The 22,762-nt window shown below is 45.0% G+C and overlaps 1 protein-coding gene across 2 annotated transcripts in view; it reads left to right on the top strand.

Annotated features, from left to right (window-relative positions):
• The window catches only part of LOC146974405 (cell adhesion molecule DSCAML1-like), a 54,233-nt gene that overhangs the window by 24,269 nt on the left and 7,202 nt on the right, over positions 1-22,762 (top strand). The window contains exons 4-25 of one of the 2 annotated variants that reach the window (XM_085797696.1): positions 3,840-3,986; positions 4,090-4,368; positions 5,834-6,109; positions 6,806-7,102; positions 8,098-8,370; positions 9,815-10,099; positions 10,299-10,418; positions 10,518-10,694; positions 11,287-11,486; positions 12,081-12,177; positions 12,308-12,436; positions 12,528-12,695; positions 12,817-12,887; positions 13,930-14,170; positions 15,213-15,398; positions 16,572-16,727; positions 18,451-18,590; positions 20,813-20,966; positions 21,542-21,659; positions 21,793-21,956; positions 22,077-22,175; positions 22,455-22,643. In XM_085797696.1, coding sequence (XP_085653822.1) covers positions 3,840-3,986; positions 4,090-4,368; positions 5,834-6,109; positions 6,806-7,102; positions 8,098-8,370; positions 9,815-10,099; positions 10,299-10,418; positions 10,518-10,694; positions 11,287-11,486; positions 12,081-12,177; positions 12,308-12,436; positions 12,528-12,695; positions 12,817-12,887; positions 13,930-14,170; positions 15,213-15,398; positions 16,572-16,727; positions 18,451-18,590; positions 20,813-20,966; positions 21,542-21,659; positions 21,793-21,956; positions 22,077-22,175; positions 22,455-22,643 — 3,966 coding nt within the window. The remainder of the gene's footprint in view (positions 1-3,839; positions 3,987-4,089; positions 4,369-5,833; positions 6,110-6,805; positions 7,103-8,097; positions 8,371-9,814; positions 10,100-10,298; positions 10,419-10,517; positions 10,695-11,286; positions 11,487-12,080; positions 12,178-12,307; positions 12,437-12,527; positions 12,696-12,816; positions 12,888-13,929; positions 14,171-15,212; positions 15,399-16,571; positions 16,728-18,450; positions 18,591-20,812; positions 20,967-21,541; positions 21,660-21,792; positions 21,957-22,076; positions 22,176-22,454; positions 22,644-22,762) is intronic. The other variant, XM_085797697.1, reaches the window with a different exon arrangement.

A 22,762-nucleotide genomic window follows, 5' to 3' on the forward strand; every position in this document is an offset into this window, starting at 1 on the left:
GATCTGCCAGAAGGGATGCAGGGATGTGAGTTCGATAGCTCATTAGCCTTTTCCAAACTGATTAGATATGGGCTCCATACCGGGAGCTCCCACTGGACCAGCAGTGTTTTTTTTTTTCTGTTTTTTTTTTTGAGCTAATGTTCACACCGTTCTTTTTTGTTTTTGTTTTGTAGACAGGATGAGCCGACTTTCAGACAGGTTAGTGTCACAAGATAATTCTTGCTAAGAGAGGAAAAAGGTTCTCTCCTAAAATAGCCTAGTCTAGATAGTGTGGCCCTCTAAAGCATGTAGGTCAGAGTCACTTCCAAGAGCTAAATTAGTTTCCTGTTGAGGGTAGAGAGGTCCAAGTTAGTTTCTGAACTGCACATAAAACTGCTAATGAACGTGGCCCGAGTTTTTCCAACGACTTTCTGAGAGTAGGTGAGACTCACAGCCTCATGGTGACATCTAACACACGTCTTAGCCCTGATGGTTTAAGAGCTTATTGTCCTTATCTGGAGACACCGAGCGGGACTTAACTTCAGACTGAGGCTCAGGAAAAAAGGAAGACACTGTCGTATGTTTCTGTAAAATATTTGTTATCCCGCACGAAATCTACTCGCATCTGAAAAGCTATATTTAGCAACTTCGTACCGGTGCCATTTTCTCCTCTATTAATTTCACTGACGTCTAACACCTATTCGCTACTGTGGGTTTTTTTTTTTTTTTTTTTTTTTTTTTTTTGCAGTCACACAACACAGAGGGTTTCACTGCTCCGTCCTTGATGATTGTAAACACGTTTTTGCGCTTTAATAATTGCTGAAAGTACACCAAATTCGTAACAGGATGGCAGTGAGAAGACCCTAGCAACAGGGAGAGGATGAAGAAAGCGTGAGAGTGGGAGGGAGGGGTGTTGGGGGGGGGGGGGGTGCAGAACATCAATAAATAATGGCCCCACTGAGGAGGTGGAAATATGGGCCTCGTTATCTTTGCGCCGACGCCTTCATTTGCATGTGAGAAAATGAGGCTGCCACTAACTCACATTTACACACACACACACACACACACACATATATACACATTCACCCGCACAGGCTACAGTATATATCCTATTTATAAACTGTCAAGCTTTTATTTTAGCTATTCTCTCCCGCACATTTATATTTTCATTATTTTCCCTTTTCTTTTCTCCTCTGTGGAATTTGTCATCGCAGTGGGTCTGGTCTGTTGTTGTGACTGCGAGGCAGCAGGCGTTTTGTTGGATAAAAAAAACAACAATTTCAAACCTTTATTCCACAGAAGAGGTTTGCTAAGGACATACAGCACAGTGCGGTTGGTTTGAGTTAGTTCGTTAGCCTCGTTTCTGCTGGTAGCTGTATATAACCACTGAGCAGTCGCTAATGCAGCTGGATTTTAAGTGCCTTGCTCACAGGTGACATTGCCTTAGTACTTCCCCTCTTTTCAGCTGCTCTGTGGATCTGAATCTGCTGAATATGAACATTTCCATTTGTACTCATGTGTGTGTGCACATGTGAATGAAAAAGCAACGCACCAGAGCTTTTAAAATTGCCTTTTCATCCAAGAAATCCTTGCAATGAATTAACTGTATGGGTGGGTTCAGGCAGGAAATCTTATTTTTGTTGATATGAAATATGATCAAATTATAACTTTTTTATGAAGTCATGTATTTCTTCTTCTTCTTTTCTTTTTTTTTCTTCTTTTTTTAAAGATTGAGAATAACTTTTAATGGTTTCACTACTAACATTTTCTCTTATTAAAATAGTCCTCTGGACTCTGTGTGCATCCAGGAAAGATTTTTTTTCCATGACTGCATCTGACTGAGTCTCTACATAACTCATACAAGATCCAACAATGTCGCCATCCTCTAGGCAAAATGCAGCTTTTCTTTTAAAGCGCTTCTTTCTGCGTGAAAGAACCACTGATAGAAAAAATACTTTAACCGTAAATGGTTCCTTCAGAGCTATGAGTGCTTCCATCTTTTTATCTAATGGTCTCTTTGGTTCATATGATAGTTTTAAAAGCTATTAAAAGATCACTATTGAAACACAGGTCAACACAGCAGCAGCAGTTGCTCCGGCTTTGAATCCTAGGTGCAATCTCCAGCGGGGCGGCAGTTTGTTTGTTCACACGTCTTTTCTCCAGCATCTCCAACAGATTAGATTAAAAAGAAGAAGAAAAAAACATGCACATGTTTAAGACATATTCCTAGAAGCTTTTTAAATATGGATGAGCCAAAGCAGTGAACAAATTACTGGTTTCTTCAAATGTCATAGAGAGAGACTGTAACATTAGAATATCATATGAAGGTGGCACAGTTGGAGAAAAGAAAATTATGCAACGCCAACTGCTACACCCTTTTGCTATTCAGAGCGCCTGCATGCATGCATGTCTGCATGTTTTGATGCAGCTGCGTCCACATGTGTGTGTGTGTGTGTGTGTGTGTTTGAGTGTGTGATGCACATTGGCTCTGTTTCTCGTTATCCAGTCAAGTCAGCATGAATAAAAGCTGAGGGAGCACAGTGATTTAGTAATTAATATTTTACTCTGTCTGCCACTCTGCTTAGAGACTGAGAACAAGAGGCTCAGAGCGAAAGAGAGGAAAAAGGGTGAGACGGGCGATAAGAGGGTTTATACAAAGAGATAAAGAGAGTCGAGTAAAGATAGACTGACAACGAGCAAACCAGTGAGTTAAGCTGGACAGTGGGGGAAATAATGTGATGTGTATTGTGTAATCAGTATTGTTTCAGAGGCTGCAGATGGGATGGATTCAGCCCCCTGCTGAAGAGAGAAAGTGTGGCTTTGACAGATCCAGCTGACTCTCTCTCCCTCTCTTCCTCTCCCTCTCTCCCTCTCTCTTTCTCTCTCCCTGCCTATGTCAGAGTGTTGTGACAGGCGAGTCGTCGGTGTTGTGGGAGTAGCAGTCTTAAAGTGCTCATTATCCTGTAAGGCTTCATTCTTGGGGGCAAACAAAGGCTGCAGTGAAATTGCAGCCTGTGTCTCCTCTCGGGTCATACAGTATATTCCATGCAAACACATGCACAGTTCATAACTGCTACCTTCGGCGTACCTACTCAGACCTCCGCAAGACCCCGGCAAACACTGAGCGTGTGAAATATTGATGATGATAAACACACAGGTGCAAGTGGATGCAACATATCCAGCTGTTGGCTTGCATCCTGAACCAGACAGGTGATCGTCAGTGTTGAAAAATGGAGGCTACAGTAACCTCTTATTCTCTGGCAGCAACCATTTTGATTTTGATACCTACAGTACACAAAGGGGCAAATGAACCGCATGGCGATGTTTGATGTAAAGAAACAAATGTGTGAGCATGTGTGTACCTGAATGCAACAGAGAAAACCTCTGCACATCATTTCTCTTGACACCAAAGGAAAGCTTACGGTTGTTTACGCGCTCTGATCTCATCCTGGCGCTCTCCATCTTGGGGGGTTTCTGATTTCGTGTCACCGGAGCCGAAAGATCATTTAGATAGTTTGCTGGTGATATAGGGGTTTGTGTAAGAGTTTTACATTGTGCATAAAGGAACAATAAATCTGCCTCGGCTCTGTCTATGGGTGGCGTAAGTGACCGCTACGTGTCCTCCAGGCCTTGACTGAGTGCCAAGTTTTGGGAGGCAACATTATGAGGCAGGTAGTGCCAACTGTTCAGGCAGCTGTTTGTTCTTAGCACAATACGGTTTTTACAATGAGCACAAAGGATTTGTACCAGAATCATCATCCTGGTCTCGTTTTTATACTGTATGTTTTTGTCTGTCAAGAGTTAATTAATTAATTGTGTGTTTTTTTTTTGTTTTTTTTTACTCAATGTGTTTTCCTCAGGTAACAGGTTCTCTCTGACCTCCTTCGGAGCTCTTTACATCTCTGACGTTCAGAAGGAGGACGCCCTGTCCACGTACCGCTGCATCACCAAACACAAGTACAGCGGCGAGACGCGACAAAGCAATGGAGCCAGGCTCTCCGTGATGGGTGAGCGGCTCGCTCCTGGCACTTAACTCATGTTGGTTTGATATTTCTTCTCCCTGTCCTGTCAGAAGTTAACCCTGTCTCGCCCCCCTTTCCCACCGTCTAGACCCCAACGAGTCCTCGCCCACCATCCTGGACAGTTTCCAAGCAGGGGAGGTGCACGCCGGCCAGAGTATCGAGCTTCCCTGCACAGCGGGAGGTTACCCCAGCCCCACCGTCCGCTGGCTGAAGGATGGTCGCCCGCTGCCCTCGGATGCCCGCTGGACACGGCGTCTGACAGGGCTGACCATCAGCGACCTGAGGCAGGAGGACAGTGGCAGCTACGCCTGCGAGGTCACCAACAGTTTTGGCTCAAAGGAGGTGTCTGGACAGCTTCACGTTATAGGTATGTGAGCATGATCAAGCACACACACACACACACAGAGACACACACATAGACACACGCTCCCACGCTGTCTCCTTGGTGAACAAGTCTGGCAGGCCAACACATGCACAAACGCCTCTCTCGCTGCTTTGAGGCACAAATCTAAGTTGCACCTAAAGTGTGTCTGTAACAAACATGTGTGAGTTGTACTGTATGATGCCCCATCATATCAAGTCTCGAAAAGAGAAGCACAGCACTAATTCACTGAGACTGAATCCGTAACACAGCTGCCACCACCATTCACCATCAGAGAGACAGAGACAGAGAGAGGGCGAAGAAGACGGAGATAAAGACGACGGGTCACAGAGGGGTCGATCAGATATCCAGACAGTGCTGGAATGACATTATCTACAATGTAATAACAGGACAATACGAGTGGCAGAGATAAATGCACATTGTGTAAAGTATACAAAGAAACAAAGAGCAGGAGAAGGCGAGACAGGGGGAGAGAATAGAGAGGCGGTAGGCTTCGCCAGTGGGCACATCATGGCAGCACACTCTGTGACTCTGACAGGGTGAGGGGGGGGTTGGGAGGCACAGCGATGCCCCCCAGCATACACCACCAGCTGCCTTATTGCTCACTGACATTTGCACACACACACACACACACGAGCACGCACACACACACACACACAGACACACTTAACACAAGTGGACAGAGATGTGAAGAGATATCTCCAGCTGCTTTTTTAATGAGTGCGTCAAACTGATTGAGTCACCACCGCTGATTGTACTCTCTCTCTCTTCCTCCACATCTCTGTGAATGTAAATACAGACGGTGTATGACTCCACGTAGCACGTTTTGAATCCAGTTAATTGATATTAGTTCATTTTTTACGATAAAAGATTTAAATATTGTATTTTCACCAATGGATAAATAATTGTGTTCTATGAATGAGTAATGAATATGTAATAAGTAATAAATAACTTGTGAATAGATAAAGTGTCATTTAACCTATGCACTTATGGCAAGAAGCCAAAAGGAGCAACTACAATATGAATGAATGAATGAATGAAAGTTTATTTGAACATGGAATAAAAAGAACAGAATAAAAACAAGAAACAAACGACAATAAATACAAGACAACAACACAAAATGACAACAAGACTTAACACTAATGTTCAAAAGGAGTGGGAAGAAGCCAAAGCTTATTAAATCCCACCCCTTCTCTCTATGTTAATTCAATATATTGTAATAAGTTATAAAAAAAAAAATCGCAATATCATAGATACACACACACATATATCCATACACACATACATATACACATACATACCTAAACATACATAATATAAGTAATAAGTAATAATAACAATACAGCAATAAATATTTGTAATATTTAGTGAGCTCAGAAACCAATGTGCATCTGTGCTCAGACAAGCGTGGACATGTTTTCTGACCTCTTGCGTGCATCTATCTCTTCAGATCCACTCCGCGTGACCTTATCTCCGAAGAATCTGAAAACGGGCATCAGCAGCACGCTGTTCTTCACCTGCACTGTGGAGGGCTCTCCAGAATACACCATCACCTGGTACAGGAACACCGAGCCCATCGTCCCCGACCAGCACATCTCCATCCAGGGACAACACAACGACACCCTGCAGATCACTGCAGCGCAGAAGTTCCACTCCGGGGCCTACCAGTGCTTCGCCTCCCGAAAGGGCCACACCGCTCAGGACTTTTCCATTATTCTGCTAGAGGGTAAGTGGACAGAGTACTCGACCCCAGTACTTGAGTGAGAGCACAAATACTGCTGGTCAAAATTTACTCCGTTACAAGTAAAAGTAGCTCAGTCGACATGTTACTCGAGTAAAAAAGGACTTGCTTTTAAAGGTACTTAAGTATCCAAAAGTACATGCTTTTAAATTTACTTTAAGTAAAAGTAAGAGTAAGAATAAGAGTAAATCTCTTATTTTTATCAATGAATTACTATATTTTTTTCTAAATGAATTTAAGGACCTTTTAACTCTTGTTTCTGAAAATTAACTCTTTGAAACCACCTCCACTGATGTGCTGCTTTTAGGGGTTAGGGTTTCCTTCTTTGACAAATGCAGCTTGTGTTCAATAGTATTTTAGAAAAAAAAGAGATCAGACCTGAAAGTAACGACTACTTTTCAGCCTTCCTAGAAATTAACTTGAGTAAAAGTAAAAATATTTGTCTTGGAAATGTATTCAAGTAAGAGTAATAAGTACCAAAGAAATCTAATACTCAAGTAAAGTACAAATCCTCTGGATGTGTACTCAAGTACAGTACTCAAGTAAATTTACTCCGTTACTGTCCACCACTGGTTTTATGGCAGCAAAACGACAGAAAACCAAATTTGAACTTTGATGATTCTTCAAAATAATGGTCCCTATTTTCTCGTCCTCTCCCTATCCCTCCCTCTCTCCTCTCAGATGGTACTCCTCGTATCGTGTCTTCCTTCAGCGAGCGGGTGGTCAACCCCGGCGAGCCTTTCTCCCTCATGTGCGCAGCCAAAGGAGCCCCGCCCCCCTCCATCACCTGGACGCTGGACGACGAGCCTGTGGTGCGGGACTCCACCTACAAGACCAGCCAGTACACCCAGTCGGACGGCCTGACGGTGTCGCACGTCAACGTCAGCAGCCCGCTCATTCGAGATGGGGGGGTCTATCGTTGCGTCGCACGCAACTCGGCCGGTAGCGCCGAGTACCAAGCGCGCATAAACGTAAGAGGTGCCTGTCTGCTTTTCAATATAAATGCACTCTACACCTGACTCCATACAGACACCCAGGGGCTAGAGAAGTTTAGATCACACTGATTTCACATCTGTCTATCTGTCTATCTGTCTATCTGTCTATCGATCTGTCTATCTGTCTATCATCGATCTGTCTACTGTATCTATCTATCTATCTATCTATCTATCTATCTATCTATCTATCTATCTATCTATCTAGCTGTCTATCTGTCTATCGATCGATCTGTCTATCGATCTGTCTATCGATCTGTCTACTGTATCTATCTATCTATCTATCTATCTATCTATCTATCTATCTATCTATCTATCTATCTATCTATCTATCTATCTATCTATCTATCTATCTATCTATCTATCTATCTATCTATCTATCTATCTATCTATCTATCTATCTGTCTATCGATCGATCTGTCTATCGATCTGTCTACTGTATCTATCTATCTATCTATCTATCTATCTATCTATCTATCTATCTATCTATCTATCTATCTATCTATCTATCTATCTATCTGTCTATCGATCGATCTGTCTATCGATCTGTCTACTGTATCTATCTATCTATCTATCTATCTATCTATCTATCTATCTATCTATCTATCTATCTATCTATCTATCTATCTATCTATCTATCTATCTATCTATCTATCTATCTATCTATCTATCTATCTGTCTGTCTGAGGGTCACCTCAAAAAGTACAACCAATCACATAGATACACAGTATTGATTAGGCTACAATCAACAAATATCCTCAATCAGATTTTAGTAAAGGGAGCATAACTAACCTCCCTCTCCACCTGTCAACTTGCCCCAATCACTCTATCCCTCAACCTTTATCTCTTCACCTCCTGTCTCCGTGGCTGCTCCCTTACTCTGCCATGACCTCCCTCACCTCATCTGCCCCTCTCTCCGACCTCTGTGTCTCTCTCTGTCTCCTCCCCTCCATCCCCTCCCTCTCTTCCCTGTGTCTCCAGGTCCACCTCGAATCAGACCCATGCGGGACATCACCGCAGTGGCGGGCAGGAACACCTACATTACATGCCGCGTGATTGGTTACCCGTATTACTCCATCAAGTGGCTGAAGGACGGGATGCAGCTGCCTGATAATCATCGTCAAGTGGTGTTTGAGAACGGCACCCTGCGGCTGACGGACGTGCAGAAGGGTGCGGACGAGGGCACCTACTTGTGCAGCGTGCTGATCCAGCCCCAGGTGTCGATCAATCAGACCGTCCACGTCACTGTCAAAGGTGAGCGTGGAATGAAGAGTTGGTACAGATGGATAAAAATGCACTGGACATTTGATTTAGTTAAAAAAAAACATATTAAAAATCCCATTTTACAGTGATCCCTGTCACATTTAAAGGGATAGTTCACCCAAAATTCAAATCGCACTCATTATCTACTCACCCTCATGTGGACTAAGGGCTGGGAGAAGTTTCAGAGTTATCCGTGGCTTCTCTGAGTCACAGGGGGTCTCGGCGTAGCAGTGCATGTCAATATAACGGTTGCAAATGGATACCACTTTTCTTCGTAACAAAAAGACACACCAAAAAACATCCAAATACCTCCATGCTGCTCGTATGTAATGTCCGTCTTGTATTGAAGCCCCTAAATGCGAAATTGTTCCGAAAAAAATTAAATAAGTCTATATTTCAAGCTTGTTTGTAGCGGAAGCTTCTCGAAGCTCCTCTTCCTGGTCCGTCCAAATCTCACGCGATTTGCGCCGGCGTCAGTATGATTACTGATGCCGGCGCAAATCGCATTTATTTGGATGTTTTGTGGTGTGTCTTTTTGTTACGAAGAAAAGTGGTATCCATTTGCAACCATTATATGGACATGCACTGCTACGCCGAGACCCCCTGTAACTCAGAGAAGCCACGGATAACTCTGAAACTTCTCCCAGCCCTTAGTCGACATGAGGGTGAGTAGATGATGAGTGCAATTTGAATTTTGGGTGAACTATCCCTTTAATGTACTGTAGCTCCACCTGAAACAAGTATTCCTGCTGTAACTTTCACTTCTTTATGCATAGTGGGAAAGTAATCTGTCCAAAAAAATAAAGTCTAACCAGCTCTTAGTTTGACATTCAGACTGGATTGGTTAAAAAACATAAACAAGCATAATTTGTACAGCTCACAGATGATACAAATACAGATTTCCAGTCACCGCCATTTGGTGGGAACAGTGTGCAAAGTTGTGGAGAGGCACTAATGCTTTATGACAGATGTTGTGTTTTTAGGATAGATGTGTTGCTACATTTGCGTCTGCATTTTGTTTGGTCTGTGAGTCGGGTCACGATGGCAGCGGGGCAGCTGCAGAGGTGTTTAAGGGTGTGAGCGCGTGTGCCGCCTGCGTGTGAGTGTGTCTCTGATTTAATTAGATGAATAATAATGAAGCCTAGATTAAATCCCCCAGATGTCTCAGCTGTAGTACCCCCACCCCAACCTCCATTACTATGGCAACGGAATGACTTCCTCCTGCCAATTGGACTCTAACCAGAGCAGCTATTATGGGCTGCAGGAGATGGGGGCTGAAGGGGGGGAGACCCACTGGCCAATGACCTTCTCTCTCTCTCTCTCAGCATTGCTCCAGATGGCCACGCCGCCACTCTTCCACATCTATCGCCGCCTCTATTCCTACTGACTCTCTGCGCTCTTCCTCCCTCTTCCTCCTCCTCTCTCTCCTCCTCAGTGCCGCCGCTCATCCAGCCCTTTGATATCCCCTCTACCTCAGTGGGGAAGCTCATGTACATCGCCTGCGTGGTGTCATCTGGGGACATGCCCATACGCATCACCTGGCACAAAGACGGCCAGCTCATCGTGCCAGGCTCCGCCTCTGGCGTGGCGATAGAGACCAAAGAGTTCATGAGCTCCCTACAAATCTCCAAGGTGACACTGAAGCACAACGGAAACTACACCTGCATCGCCAGCAACGCCGCCGCCACCGTCAGCTGGGAGAGACAGTTGATTGTCACTGGTGAGGGACCGGAGTGAGAGGAGAGTGGCACAGTGATAATGAATTAGGTCAGATCAGATGTGATAGCTAATGTGCAGTGGGAGCCTGGAATTGAACGTGTTATTTTAGGAACACATCCAACATCCAACCTTTTTTTTTTTTTTTTTTTTCGTCCTGTAAAAGCTTTTATTTGACTTCAGTGCATCTTCTCGTTTCCCAGTTCCACCACGTTTTGTTGTGCAGCCCAACAACCAGGACTGCATCTATGGCAAAGCTGGAGTCCTCAACTGCTCTGTGGAGGGTTATCCGCCTCCAAAGGTCATGTGGAAACACGCCAAAGGTAAAAATCAGCACATCATCCCTACGATATTGATACAAAGCTCACACGAAGAATGAGAAATAAATAAATACAGTGACACGCGTTTGCTTTGTGTTGCAGGCGTAGGAAACCCTCAGCAGTACCACCCAGTCCCGCTAACCGGCCGCATCCAGATCATGTCAAATGGCTCTCTGCTCATCCGACACGTTCTGGAGGACGACCGAGGCTACTACCTCTGTCAGGCCTCCAATGGAGTGGGCTCAGACATCAGTAAGAGCATGATCCTCACTGTCAAGAGTAAGTGTCAATCATTCTCTCTTTGGCTTCAACACACTTCCTTTCATATAACCACATCTCCTGGCTTGTGTACTGTATACAGAGATAAGTCGTGTCTTTTTGGAGAGGGATCAGCCCCTCTAAGATGCACTTTTGCCCCCGGGCTAGTGCGGCCTGCGTGGAACCCCACAAAATCTTGTCTGTCTTGCACGTCCTTAACCAGGGCTATCTTTGATATTGATTGATGTGTTCTGGCTGGCTGTCTGTGTGCTCCCGAAGCTTGGTGTGGGGAAAAGGGGCTGATGAATTAGTGATGAAAACAAAACCACAGGAACCCCTTCAATCAATAATCTATGTCTGAGGAAATGAGGAGAAGAAGAGAGGCAGGAGTTTGGAAAGAAGGGGTAGAAGAGGGCAGACAGGGAGGAGGTAGTCTAAGAGATCCAGCGGGGCTTGAAGCGTGAAATGAAAATGGAGAACGAAGGCCAGAAATAGAGATGTCTATACATCTGTAATATATCCTGGGTTTCCAATACCACATCCCCGTTCCCTCATCTCATTACTGCATATAATACTATTCGTCACACTGACATGTGTCTGTGATTCTGCTTAGTTCCTGCCATGATCACCAGCCACCCCAACACTACCATGGCGAGGAAGGGCCAGACCAAGGAGCTGAACTGCACGGCGCGGGGCGAGCAACCCATCATCATCCGCTGGGAGAGAGGGGACACCGTCATCGACGCAGAGAGAAACCCCCGTTACTCCATTACCATCAACAAGAAGGGGGACGAAGTCATCTCCACCCTAAAGGTCAGAGACAGACTGAGTTTTTCATTCATATCTTTATTGCAGACTCATGGTCCATTTGAAGGAATGTACAATACAAAACAAAAAGGCACAGGTCACTAAAATAATACTATAAAAGGTACACATCATTTAAAAACAGATTAATATACAGGCAGTCTGATGCTGTAGAGAAAATTTAACCAAAGAGATTTGGACACATCTGGTAAAAATAAGTCCATGAACTCACAATATGCCCAACATTTAGCTACATGAAAAGCTTTTATTTTGGTAAAAAAAAAATAATAATTTGCCCAGGGAAATAATGTGTACCTCTTCCAGGCAAATCAAATAAATAAATAAATGAATAAAATCTCTCAGTTCTGCCATTTTAGGAATTTCTCTCCTCATTTGCAGGCTGTACCAGTAAGACAGGTGAACTGGCTCCTTAAGGCAGCTCCATATTGAGCGTACAGGGTCACAGAGTCAGATTTTAAGGCACAATATTGGTGTCTATGTGGTGTGTTATTAAGGAAGATGTTTGTTGTTTGCTGTGGTGCATTTTCTGTGGATTTTTCTAGACACACTGTGACCCCCGTCCTGTTTGTTTTTACGCCACAGCTGAACCCAGCCGAGCGAGGAGACTCTGTCTTCTTCTCCTGCCACGCTATCAACTCCTATGGAGAAGGTCGAGGGCTCATCCAGCTGACTGTGCAGGGTATCTATATATCCACATCTTATACATGACTCTATTCTAAAGCTTCAGGGCTAAACGGTTATGTTACAGGAAATGTTGCAGCATTATCTCCTGTGGTTGAAGAGCTCACTTTGTCTCACTCTTCACACAGAGCCGCCAGATCCGCCAGAGCTGGAAGTGAGGGAGGTGAAGGACAGAAGCATGAACCTGCGCTGGATCCAAAGGTTTGATGGAAACAGCATCATCACCAGTTACGACATCGAGTACAAGAACAAGTCAGGTGTGTATCGCATGTATCAAACAGAGCATGTCAGATTTTTTTTTTTAAGATACATTATTTTTGAATTTGAGATGTTCTTGCATTTGCACAGACTCCTGGGATCACATGTACACAACCAGGAACATCTCACCCACCAACAACCAAGCCAACATTGTGGAGTTGCACCCTGCGTGTGTTTACAGCATCCGCATGTACTCGTACAATAAGATCGGCCGCAGCCTTCCCAGCAAAGAGCTCACAATCAGCACCGAGGAAGCTCGTAAGTGTTCTGGGTCCTCCTCTGAAAATCCTCACATTTCCTTTTTACGTCTGTCCTGTATTTTGTCAATATGGATCAGGCCTATGCACAGTAAGACTCTACTGACATCTTGTATCAACAGCACCTGACGGGCCACCGATGGATGTAGTCCTCCAGCCGATGACATCCCAGAGCATCCGGGTCACATGGAGGGTAAACTCTATTATTACTTATCAGCCATAATCAACAGTGATTTCTGATTTAATCAAAATCTGAATAAACTAATCAAAATCAACCACACTGTCCTTAAACTGTTGTGTATGTCTCGACCTAGATGTTCCTTGGCCTAGGAAAACCCAAACATTTAACTTATGATTAATAGTTATAACTTAAGGTGGAGTTATGAGATTTTGGTACAAATGTTGAAGCTTTTCCTCACTTTTATTTTTAAACGAGTTAAAGCAGAAGTAAGTGATAAATTTGTGTTAATATAAGTCTTAAATAGTTCTATCTTCCGACAGCAATCACTTACATAGAGTGTTTGGACTGAAACACGGGTCTGTCAGTCCCTCTGCTCTGCTCTGAGCCGAGGAGAAAACATTTATCGTATCCTACAGTTTTTATCCAATGAGGAGAGAGAACGGCATGCAGGGCTGTGTGTGCAGCCAAGGGACGCCGTGAATGTGGCGACGTAGGGACGAGGACTGTTATGGTGCGTTCAAGGCAACTCGTAACTCCTGTTTTTCCGACCTGTGAAGTTGTACCAGTTCGATCTGGTACGAGTTCACCGGTCGGAAGTTACGAGTGGCCGTTATAGTGACTTTCACCGGTAAAACAGGTCGGAAAAACACGAGTGGGTTGCCTGGAACGCTACAAAATCATAAGTTGTGACTTGAAGCTGTAATTTACGATTTCAAAAGCCTGCCTGGAACACAGCATTAGCGAAAACGACCGGATCGCTTACTTCTGCTTTAAGTTGAGTCACTGTCGTATGACAAATAATGAAAAGTAAACTAAAATAAGATAACAATTACAACTCAGATCATCAGCATAGAAACAGTTGAAAATCTTTTATTTTTTACTTGTACTGTGTTTTATTTCTTCCTCTATTACTGAACACATCACTGCTAAATCCTACAACCCTTGCTCACCATCTGAAATCTGAAATTTCATCTGAAATTTTAATGCAGCTTAACAAGGTATAAGTTGTGTCTATATATATCATAATAATATAATATCACCACATTTCTTTCAGGCTCCAAAGAAGGAGCTGCAGAACGGGGTGATCCGAGGCTACCAGATCGGCTACAGAGAGAACGGCCCCGGCAGCAACGGCCAGTACAGCATCGTGGAGATGAAGGCGACCGGCGACAGCGAGGTGTACACTCTGGACAACCTAAAGAAGTTTGCCCAGTACGGAGTAGTGGTCCAGGCCTTCAACAGAGCCGGGACCGGCCCCTCCAGTACTGAGATCAACGCGACAACGCTGGAAGATGGTAGGAAAAGTAGATGGCAAGATGAAGGAGGAGGAGGAGAGTAAACTGCTAGTGCTCAGTTTGTGTGAGGGCAGAATGGAGAAGAAATGAAAATCAGCCAGCTTCTTTTCTATCTATCGATCGATTTGATTTGTCATTAATGAATAAATAAGTAAACAGACTCCAGTGCAAAAACAGGGTGGAAGACACATACATTTATGGAAGCTAACAAACACATATAGACACAAATGCTCAAACAAAATGGTAGAAATGAATTTTCAGCACATCCCCCATTATTCTTTCAACTTTAATTAGCACCCTCATTAGGCTGGAAGAGAGTGAGAGAGGAACAAGGAACCCCATTACTCTCTAAATGTCTGCCCACTCTACCTCGTTTTCTCCTCCTCCCTTTTTCTTCATCTTCCTCTTCCTCCAGTCGGTTCCCTCCTCATCTCTCCACATGTCTATTTTTATGTTTTCTATATTTTCCACGGGGCCCTCCCTTTCCCTGTGTGGACAGTAATAATAGACACCCTGATCATGGTAACAGTAACAGTAATGGTAATTGTCCAGATCTGCAGTCTGGAGCTGCCCCTACAACGGCAATTACCTTCAAGATGAACATTGTCTTCCTCCAGATTTTATCCTCCACATCTCCGCTCAGCCCACCCACCTCATCTGCATTTTAACCCCTTAAGGTGTGGCTGTTTTACTATTCATGTTGCTCTCTCTCAGAGCTCTTCCTCTTTTTCCATCAACCCCCCCCCTCCACACCTCCACACCTCCTCTCCCTCTCTCCTCGCTGCTCTAAAAGCTACCAGTGAACGAGGAGCTATTGAGAGCTAATTTGAGCTTATTTGACTGATTTATTTCAGCAGAGATTGCCCCTGGGTTGTGGTGTTGAGTAGTCATTAATTATCAGTGCTTCAGTCGCCATGCTAGATCAGTCAGGTCTTCTTAGCGACAGCAATAACAAGGGTTTTTGGACGAGGTGAAGTCTTTGGAAACAGCCTAAAAAAAGCCTCGCAACGCTGACTCTCTATCTCCCCCTGTCTTCTCCCAGTGCCCAGCGAGCCTCCGCAGAACGTGCGAGCCATCTCGGTGACGTCGGACGAGGCGGTGATCACATGGGCAGAGCCTCCACGGCTGACGCTGCACGGTGTGCTGAAAGGCTACCGCGTTGTGTTTTGGTCCCTCTTCCCTGACGGAGGTGGGTGCTGTGGGGGCCAGGCCCATTGGCCGATGCAGAGTAATTATCACCTATCTCATTCTAAACTTCCCCACCCTCTCCCACCCGCCACTTACCTCTCTGTCGGTGCCGTGCGTCCTGATGTGTCGATATGTGTCCGCACCTTCCTCATGAAGCACTTCCTGTTCCTTTTTGGTGTCGTCTTTGGATTGGTTCTCGTTTGCCCTTGTTTTGTGTCCGTGTTGGATCTTTAAACTCCGTCAGTATTGATGGTGGTCGCTGAGATGACAGTGCTGTGGTTGACTGTGTTTGTGTTTCTCCTATGACTGTTCAACCCTGTCTCCCAAAAATATGTTCATTTGCATTAGCAAGTGTGTTTTGTGGGAAATGTGATCCAGAAAACTACAATTATTCTTTAATTCAGGGGTGTCAAACCTGCGGCCCGTGGGCCAAAACCGACCTACCAGAGGGTCCAATCCGGCCCGTGGGATGAATTTGCCAAGTGTGAAAACTATATAAAAGACAGAAGAGGCATCATATTGTTGAAATTGCAAAATTTTTTCTCACGAAATTTCAAGATGTTCATAATGTTTTGTAAAAGGATAGTTCACTAACTCTAAACATCTTAAAGGGGTAGTTCAACATTTTGGCAAATTGGCCCAGGAGTAGGTTTGTTACCTTTAATTGTCAGTGCAAGCTATTTTTAGAATGGCGGAGCAGAGCCGCGAGCTGCTCAGAGCTACAGTACGCTACGGAGGCTAATGGGATTTCTTAGTTTCATCAAACTCATCAAATACACAATCCAACAACTCCAAAAGGCTCTCGTGGACAAGTTGTGACCTGCACATTCACCACGCTATGAGATAATAACAGAACGTTACGAGACAGAGTTGTTTTCGAGGCAAATGCAGAGACTGCTTGCCGAAAAACTGCCCCCGACGGGAACGTGCATCAGCGGTTTTGCATGAATTTACCTCAAGTTTGACACCCCTGCTTTAATCTTAACCCAGTGCTTTAGTAAACCTAACTAAATACGGGACATAGCATACAAACTAGTCTCTGCTTTAATATCCTTCACCAACTTCTCCCTTCAGATGCTGCCTTGTAATCCAGGCTGTAGTCACATTTCCTTCAAAACATTTCTGGCGAAGCAAGAGCTGGTCTGTGTTGCCTGTCCTCCCGACAACCACCAGTGCTCTCTCAAGCGAGTCTTTCCTTCCTGTTCTCTCTCAGAGTGGGGAGAGATGCAGAATATCACCACGACTCGCGAACAGGTGGAGCTGCGAGGGCTGGAGAAGTTCACCAACTACAGCGTTCAGGTGCTGGCCTACACACAGGCTGGAGATGGAGTCCGCAGCAACGTCCTGTATATCCAAACCCGCGAAGATCGTGAGTATACACGGGAACAAAAACAGAAACTGAAATATTTCAGTGTTTAATTTATTCGTTCTTATATTTAAGTGTATGCGCTGAGGGTAAAATAGGGGGGCAGATAAAAAAAAGGGAGCTGGTCCGTATCTCAAACCCATGACAAAAGCTCATTTGTGCTGGGAAGCTCCATTAGCAGTGCTAATGAGAATTAAGAGGCTTTGGTCTATGGCTCAAGGCTGAAGGGGCGGCTGGCGGGAGACGCTGAGGGGAGAGGAGGGGGGGGCTGCTCTTTGGGACCATATAGCATCCAAGAATCAGCCATCAGCCTGGGTCTGTGTCTTTTCCACCAAACCTCTTGCCATGGGCGTAAGGATTAACTCCTCTTGGATTAGAGAGAATTAATTTTGTGCTTACACCATTGGAGGCGGGATTACAGCCAGATCCATGTCTCTTCATAGAGGAGGGGGAAGGAGGAGGGGCCTCGGGGTTGAAGATGGAAAGATAGAAAGGTGATCACACGGATTATTCTTGGCTGACAAAATTGAATGAGATGAAAAAAAAGACCAAATAGAAATGTCATCGGTGAAATGTGTATTAGCCGTCTGCTGTGACATGCTCCTCTGATTGGCACAGCGGTGCATAATATATTCATGGAGGTGGAGCCGCTCGCTCAGCGCCATTGTGCCTCTCGCCCTCATCACCGCTGTGGGCTGTGCTGGCTGTGCGGCAGACTGTCAGCAAAATTTGGGCAGATTTTGGGCACCAGATGGGACTTAACTCCCCTCCCCACACACACACACACACACCCTCCCACCGCCACTCCTACTTTAACATGGAGGTCCAGTTATGATAATGATGGTGCCCCCCCGAACATCCCATCGTCATCTCTCCCCCAGGAACTGCACCTACTGTATCATTCTCGCCATCCCCGCCTCCCTCTTTTAAAACCTGCCTCACTACATCGACCCTTTTCTGAGTTTGTGTTGTTTTTCCTCCTTGACAGTGTAAAGTGCAGGGTGAGGACGCCTGAGGGCAGCGGTGGGTTGAATGGCAAGACTCTGGGGGGGGGGGGCCTCACGTATAAGAAAAGGAGGAACAAGGGGGGATGGATTCACAGGGCTGGGTCTTTACACTGTGGTAGCCTCCTTCTGTAGAGGCCCACTGTCAGGAACAAGTATATTTATGTGGGCGACTGAATAAACTCGACACCGTGAACCTCTCGCTGTGGAGCCGACGTGACAAAAGCGTCGTTGTTCACTTTAAACAGCTTCCAGTGTCCTGATGTGTGTGTGCATTTGCTTCCATTTCAAACCCCTTCTTCTCATGCTTTAGCTTGTAATAAGAGTATTAAGCGGTGTCCAGTGTCAAGCTGAAGTGGCAAGCAGAGGATCAGACGATAGTGTCTAATCTGTTTGTGTGTGTGTGTGTGTGTGTGTGTGTCGGAGAGTTAAGAGAAGGCTGGGTGTCACAGAGTCAGAAACGCTGACCAATGTCTGAATGAACATATGTCACGGCCCGTCTACCCAAAGGGAGTTCTTCCAAGTCCTCTCCGAGCAGCTTAGTGAGGGATAACACCACCAATCTGCAAACAAGCCTGCTCACTTTAATGGGCACTTAACACCCAGCATGTGTGTGCACAAAAACACACACACGCAGAAGCTCATACATGTATATAATATACAATATGTCTCCCACCACCATTCATTCTGATGGTGTTCATATGTTTTTTTCCCTTCCCCAGTTCCCGGACCACCAGCTGGCATCAAAGCAGTTCCCTCTTCTCCAAGTAGTGTGGTCGTGTCCTGGTTACCTCCGCACAAACCAAACGGTGTCATCCGCAAGTACACCATCTACTGCTCCAGCCCGGGGTCGGGCCAGCCGGTAAGTCTCTGTTGCTCCGTGGGCGTGACTCACAAGTGCCCAGTAGAAAATGTTCCAGGTGATTGGACTTGATAAAAAAAAAAACTGCAGATTGAAACAATTAATTTGTAACCACTCTTATTAATTGAACCTGTAAGTGTGCACGTATGTGTGTGTGTGTGTGTGTGTGTGTGTGTGTGTGTGTGTGTGTGTGTGAATCATTGCGTGTCTCTCTTTCACTGTGTTTGCACCATCGCTTTATTTCCTGCCCTCCCAGATGAACAGATGAGGTTGTCTTGGCAACGTGATGAGACGTAGATATGCAAATGAGGCAGAGAACAAGCTCACACATGCACACTGCCGCATCAGAAACACACACACTCACACACACACACACACATGCAGACATCACATTTCAATATTTTCTATTTATACATGTATGTGCGGCATTTCAGCTGTGGTTAGATCATGTACACCACAAACACCAGCGCGCGGTGAAATCGTGATATCAGGCTCGAATCTCACTTTCTTATTATTCACAAATACTCCTCCTTCTCTGAGCATGAGTGCCATGTAAATGAGCACAGGCAGGGAGGAGAGAGGGAGGGAGGGAGGGAGGGGGAAAGGAGGTTGAGAGAGAGAGAGAGAGAGAAAGAGACACACCATTAGAGGTAGGGAGAGACCAAGGGGAAATGAGAGAAAAAGAGAGGGATGAGGGGAGAGGAAGTGGAGGAGAGAGTGAGAGACAGGCAGGAGGAGCAGAGGAGGGTATCAGTCACATCGAGATGAGAGTGCTTTTGTCCGTCTTTTCATTATCTCCCTGTATCACTCCCTGGATCACCACAACACCACCGCTATGCCGGAGGAATGTACGAATGCACCCCCTACACACACACACATGCACATGCACACGCACACACACACACATACACGCACACACACCCTCCCTCCCCTTGTCCCTCCATCCTCTCCTCTTCACTGAGCTAGACGGAGAGCGATAGAGGGAAAGAGGGAAAAGCAAATGGTGAAGGAACTGAAGATGAACATTGAGAGATGAACAGATTAAAGAGATAGAACAGAGGCTCGACTTGAGAGAAAACAGTGTTTTTGGTGTTTTTGTGTGTGTGCGTTGGCGTTTGTGTGCAGGTGCACGTGTGTGGATGTCGTCTTAAAGATGTGCTTGTCTGGGAAATATTCACAGGAACTCGTCATTTAATCTCGAATTAAAGACACAATTGTTATTTTTTTTATAATCCAGTGAATGTATCTGCATCTTTATAAAGTGAAATAATTCAATTAATTTAGAATTTAAACCTTTAACTTGTACATCAAAGGTAAATAAATTCAACAACAGGCAAATCCGTGCAATGTGACATTCCTATAATTTATCTTTCAGTCAGGAAAATGTAAATACTTCTTATCAGTGCCTACTTCGGGATTAGTGTCAGCAATCTTCTGAGAGTCATATTTAGTTTTTCAAATCACTTAGTTTACAGGACAATCCACATAAATCCGGCAGTGGAGTCCATAAAGAGATCATTTATGGTGAGAAAGGCCTCTGATAACAACATTACTGAGAAAAAGAAAATACAAAGGCAAGAAACACTGAATTAAACAGAAAACAGGAAAAACAACTGGATGCTTAAATTCTAATGAAGCATTGAGGCTGCAAATAAAATTGTTACATATGATGTTTAAGGTTAATCAAAAATTTTAATTCTAAAGACTATAATGTCTAAAAAGGTAAATATGCAGATTCACAAGGCAAAAATTACGAAAGCCTATGGGAGCATAAGATAATAAAATACAGTAATGCATCTTGTTCCATATATAAGACTTAAACATCACATGCAAAATATTTTTAAAAGCCTCCTAATGAGATCTGTGTTTCTATATGTTCATCTTGGTTTCTCAGTGAGGTCAGGGATTTAAAATACAATAGAGAAAATCTAAAACAAAAAGATTAAAATTTAGACTTTTCCTGTCCTTTCCTTAAATGTTTTTCCTGGAACCCAAAATGCCACCAGACACTTAAACACAGCCGAGCCCTCGCATGTTCGTTCATCTTACCTGTGTTTTCCCTGTTGTAAAATTTCAGCTTTGAAAAAACTGTCAGAAAAGTTTCAATGCACACGGATTGTTTCAATCCATATTTCCGTCTATCAGAGCCCGTACCACCCGGCCTGCTGTGTCACTGTGTCGTGGTCGTTTCCTAACACGATGTTGCGTGCCCTCTGTCGCAGGCGCCCAGCGAGTACGAGGCCAACCCAGAGATGCTCTTCTACCGCATCACGCACCTTACCCGTGGCAAACAATACCACATCTGGGCTGCAGCCGTGACAACTGCCGGCCGTGGCAACATCAGCTCAAAGGTCACAGTGGAGCCTGCTGGGAAAGGTGGGTCCTCCGGGCGAGCCTGTAGTGGAGGAGAAGGGTAAAGCGATCTCTGTAAAGGTTATGAGGGAGAGCTCTCTAAAGACGGCTATGATACGGCAACATGATGTCCTGTTTATATATCACTTTCATCGCTCTCGCTCTCCGCTCCCCTTCCTCTGTCTGCTCTCTCCGCTATTGATTGACAGCCATAGTATTGATTGAGCGGCGGCTATGTGGCAAGAAACGCTGTTGTTAATTATGTGGTGATGAACAGGGCCTATCCAGTAAAATGACCCTTGGGGAGAGAAGTAGCAGGAGAGAATCAATAGAGGGGAGGATCTATGGAGAAAAGATAGACTGAAGCCGAGGGGAGGGGCTTCACTAAAACACTGCTCCACAGCTTTTTATTCCCCCGGCAGTTTAAGTTTTAGGCCTTTCAGACAAACTGGGCAGCGAACAGCAGAGACAGGCAGGTAGACAACCTCAAGTATGAACAGAGACATTTTTATGATTTTTGTTGTCTTATTGTGTCTGCCATCATCTGAATGTGAAAGTGTGTGACAAAGTTTTGTGTTTCTGTGTGTCTCTGTGAGCAGTCCCGGCTAAGATCCTGTCCTTCGGGGGCACAGTGACCACACCCTGGATGAAGGAAGTGCGCCTGCCCTGCAGCTCAGTGGGAGAGCCGGCTCCCACCATTAAATGGACCAAAGACAGGTCAGAGCTGCTCATCTCATATACCGATCTATACGTCACCATCACGATTCATTCAGAAAATTCAGACAAATAAACTAAAGTTGCTGCAGGATGAGGGTGTTAACATCCGTGGCCTCTCTGTGCTTTTTGTCAGTGAGGACTCTGCCATCCCAGTCACAGCCGACAGCCAGCGGCAGATCCTATCCAACGGCACCCTGGTGCTACGTTCAGTGAAAGCAGAGGATTCTGGGTACTACACCTGTACGGCCACGAACACACTGGGCTTTGACACCATCATAGTCAACCTGGTGGTGCAAGGTAAAGAACGAGCGGAGGATGTATTAGAGTGGGACGGATGAGTGAAAGACATGTTTGTTTTGCGATGTTTCTGCTCTGTTAAGTCACTATGTGTGTGTGTGTGTGTGTGTTTACACCCAGTTCCTCCTGACCAGCCACGTCTGACGGTCTCCACCACCTCGACCTCCTCCATCACCCTGGCCTGGATCCCCGGGGACAACGGAGGAAGCTCCATCAGAGGTATGATCCAGACACTCTGGTTGTTTTTGTGACAGATCCAGATCCCTGTGCTTCTCCCTCTTGCTGTCAGTTGTACTAATGCTGCATACAACAGTGTAAACAACAAGCTTAATGTTTCTGGGCAAACTAGAGCGGTTTTGTAGCTGCTTGTCGCCCCCTGGTGTCTGGTAGTTGTAACAGCATCGAGGAGCCACATAGTTAAAACATTTTTTTTGTCAGTATTTATTTAAAGCAGCTGTTCGTGTTTGACATGAAGCTGTGCTGTGTGTGACTCTGCAGGGTTTGTGCTGCAGTACTCTGTGGACAACACAGAGGAGTGGAGGGATGTGTTCATCAGCTCCAGCGAGCGCTCCTTCAGGTTGGACAACCTGCGCTGTGGCACCTGGTACAAGGTCAAGTTGGCTGCGAAGAACAGCGTGGGCTCAGGGCGCATCAGCGAGATCATTGAGGCAAAGACCCATGGGAGAGGTGAGGAGAGGAAACCAAAGTGTTGTCAACATGAGTGAAGCAGAAAACATGTGGAAAGACATAATGTAGTTAAAGATATTGGTCTAACTTTGACCTTTCTTTGCTGACTCTGAGAAATA

Source organism: Trachurus japonicus, chromosome 14 (assembly GCF_045865225.1).
Source record: "Trachurus japonicus isolate A0001 chromosome 14, Traja_1.0".
NCBI classification, from domain to species: Eukaryota; Metazoa; Chordata; class Actinopteri; order Carangiformes; family Carangidae; genus Trachurus; species Trachurus japonicus.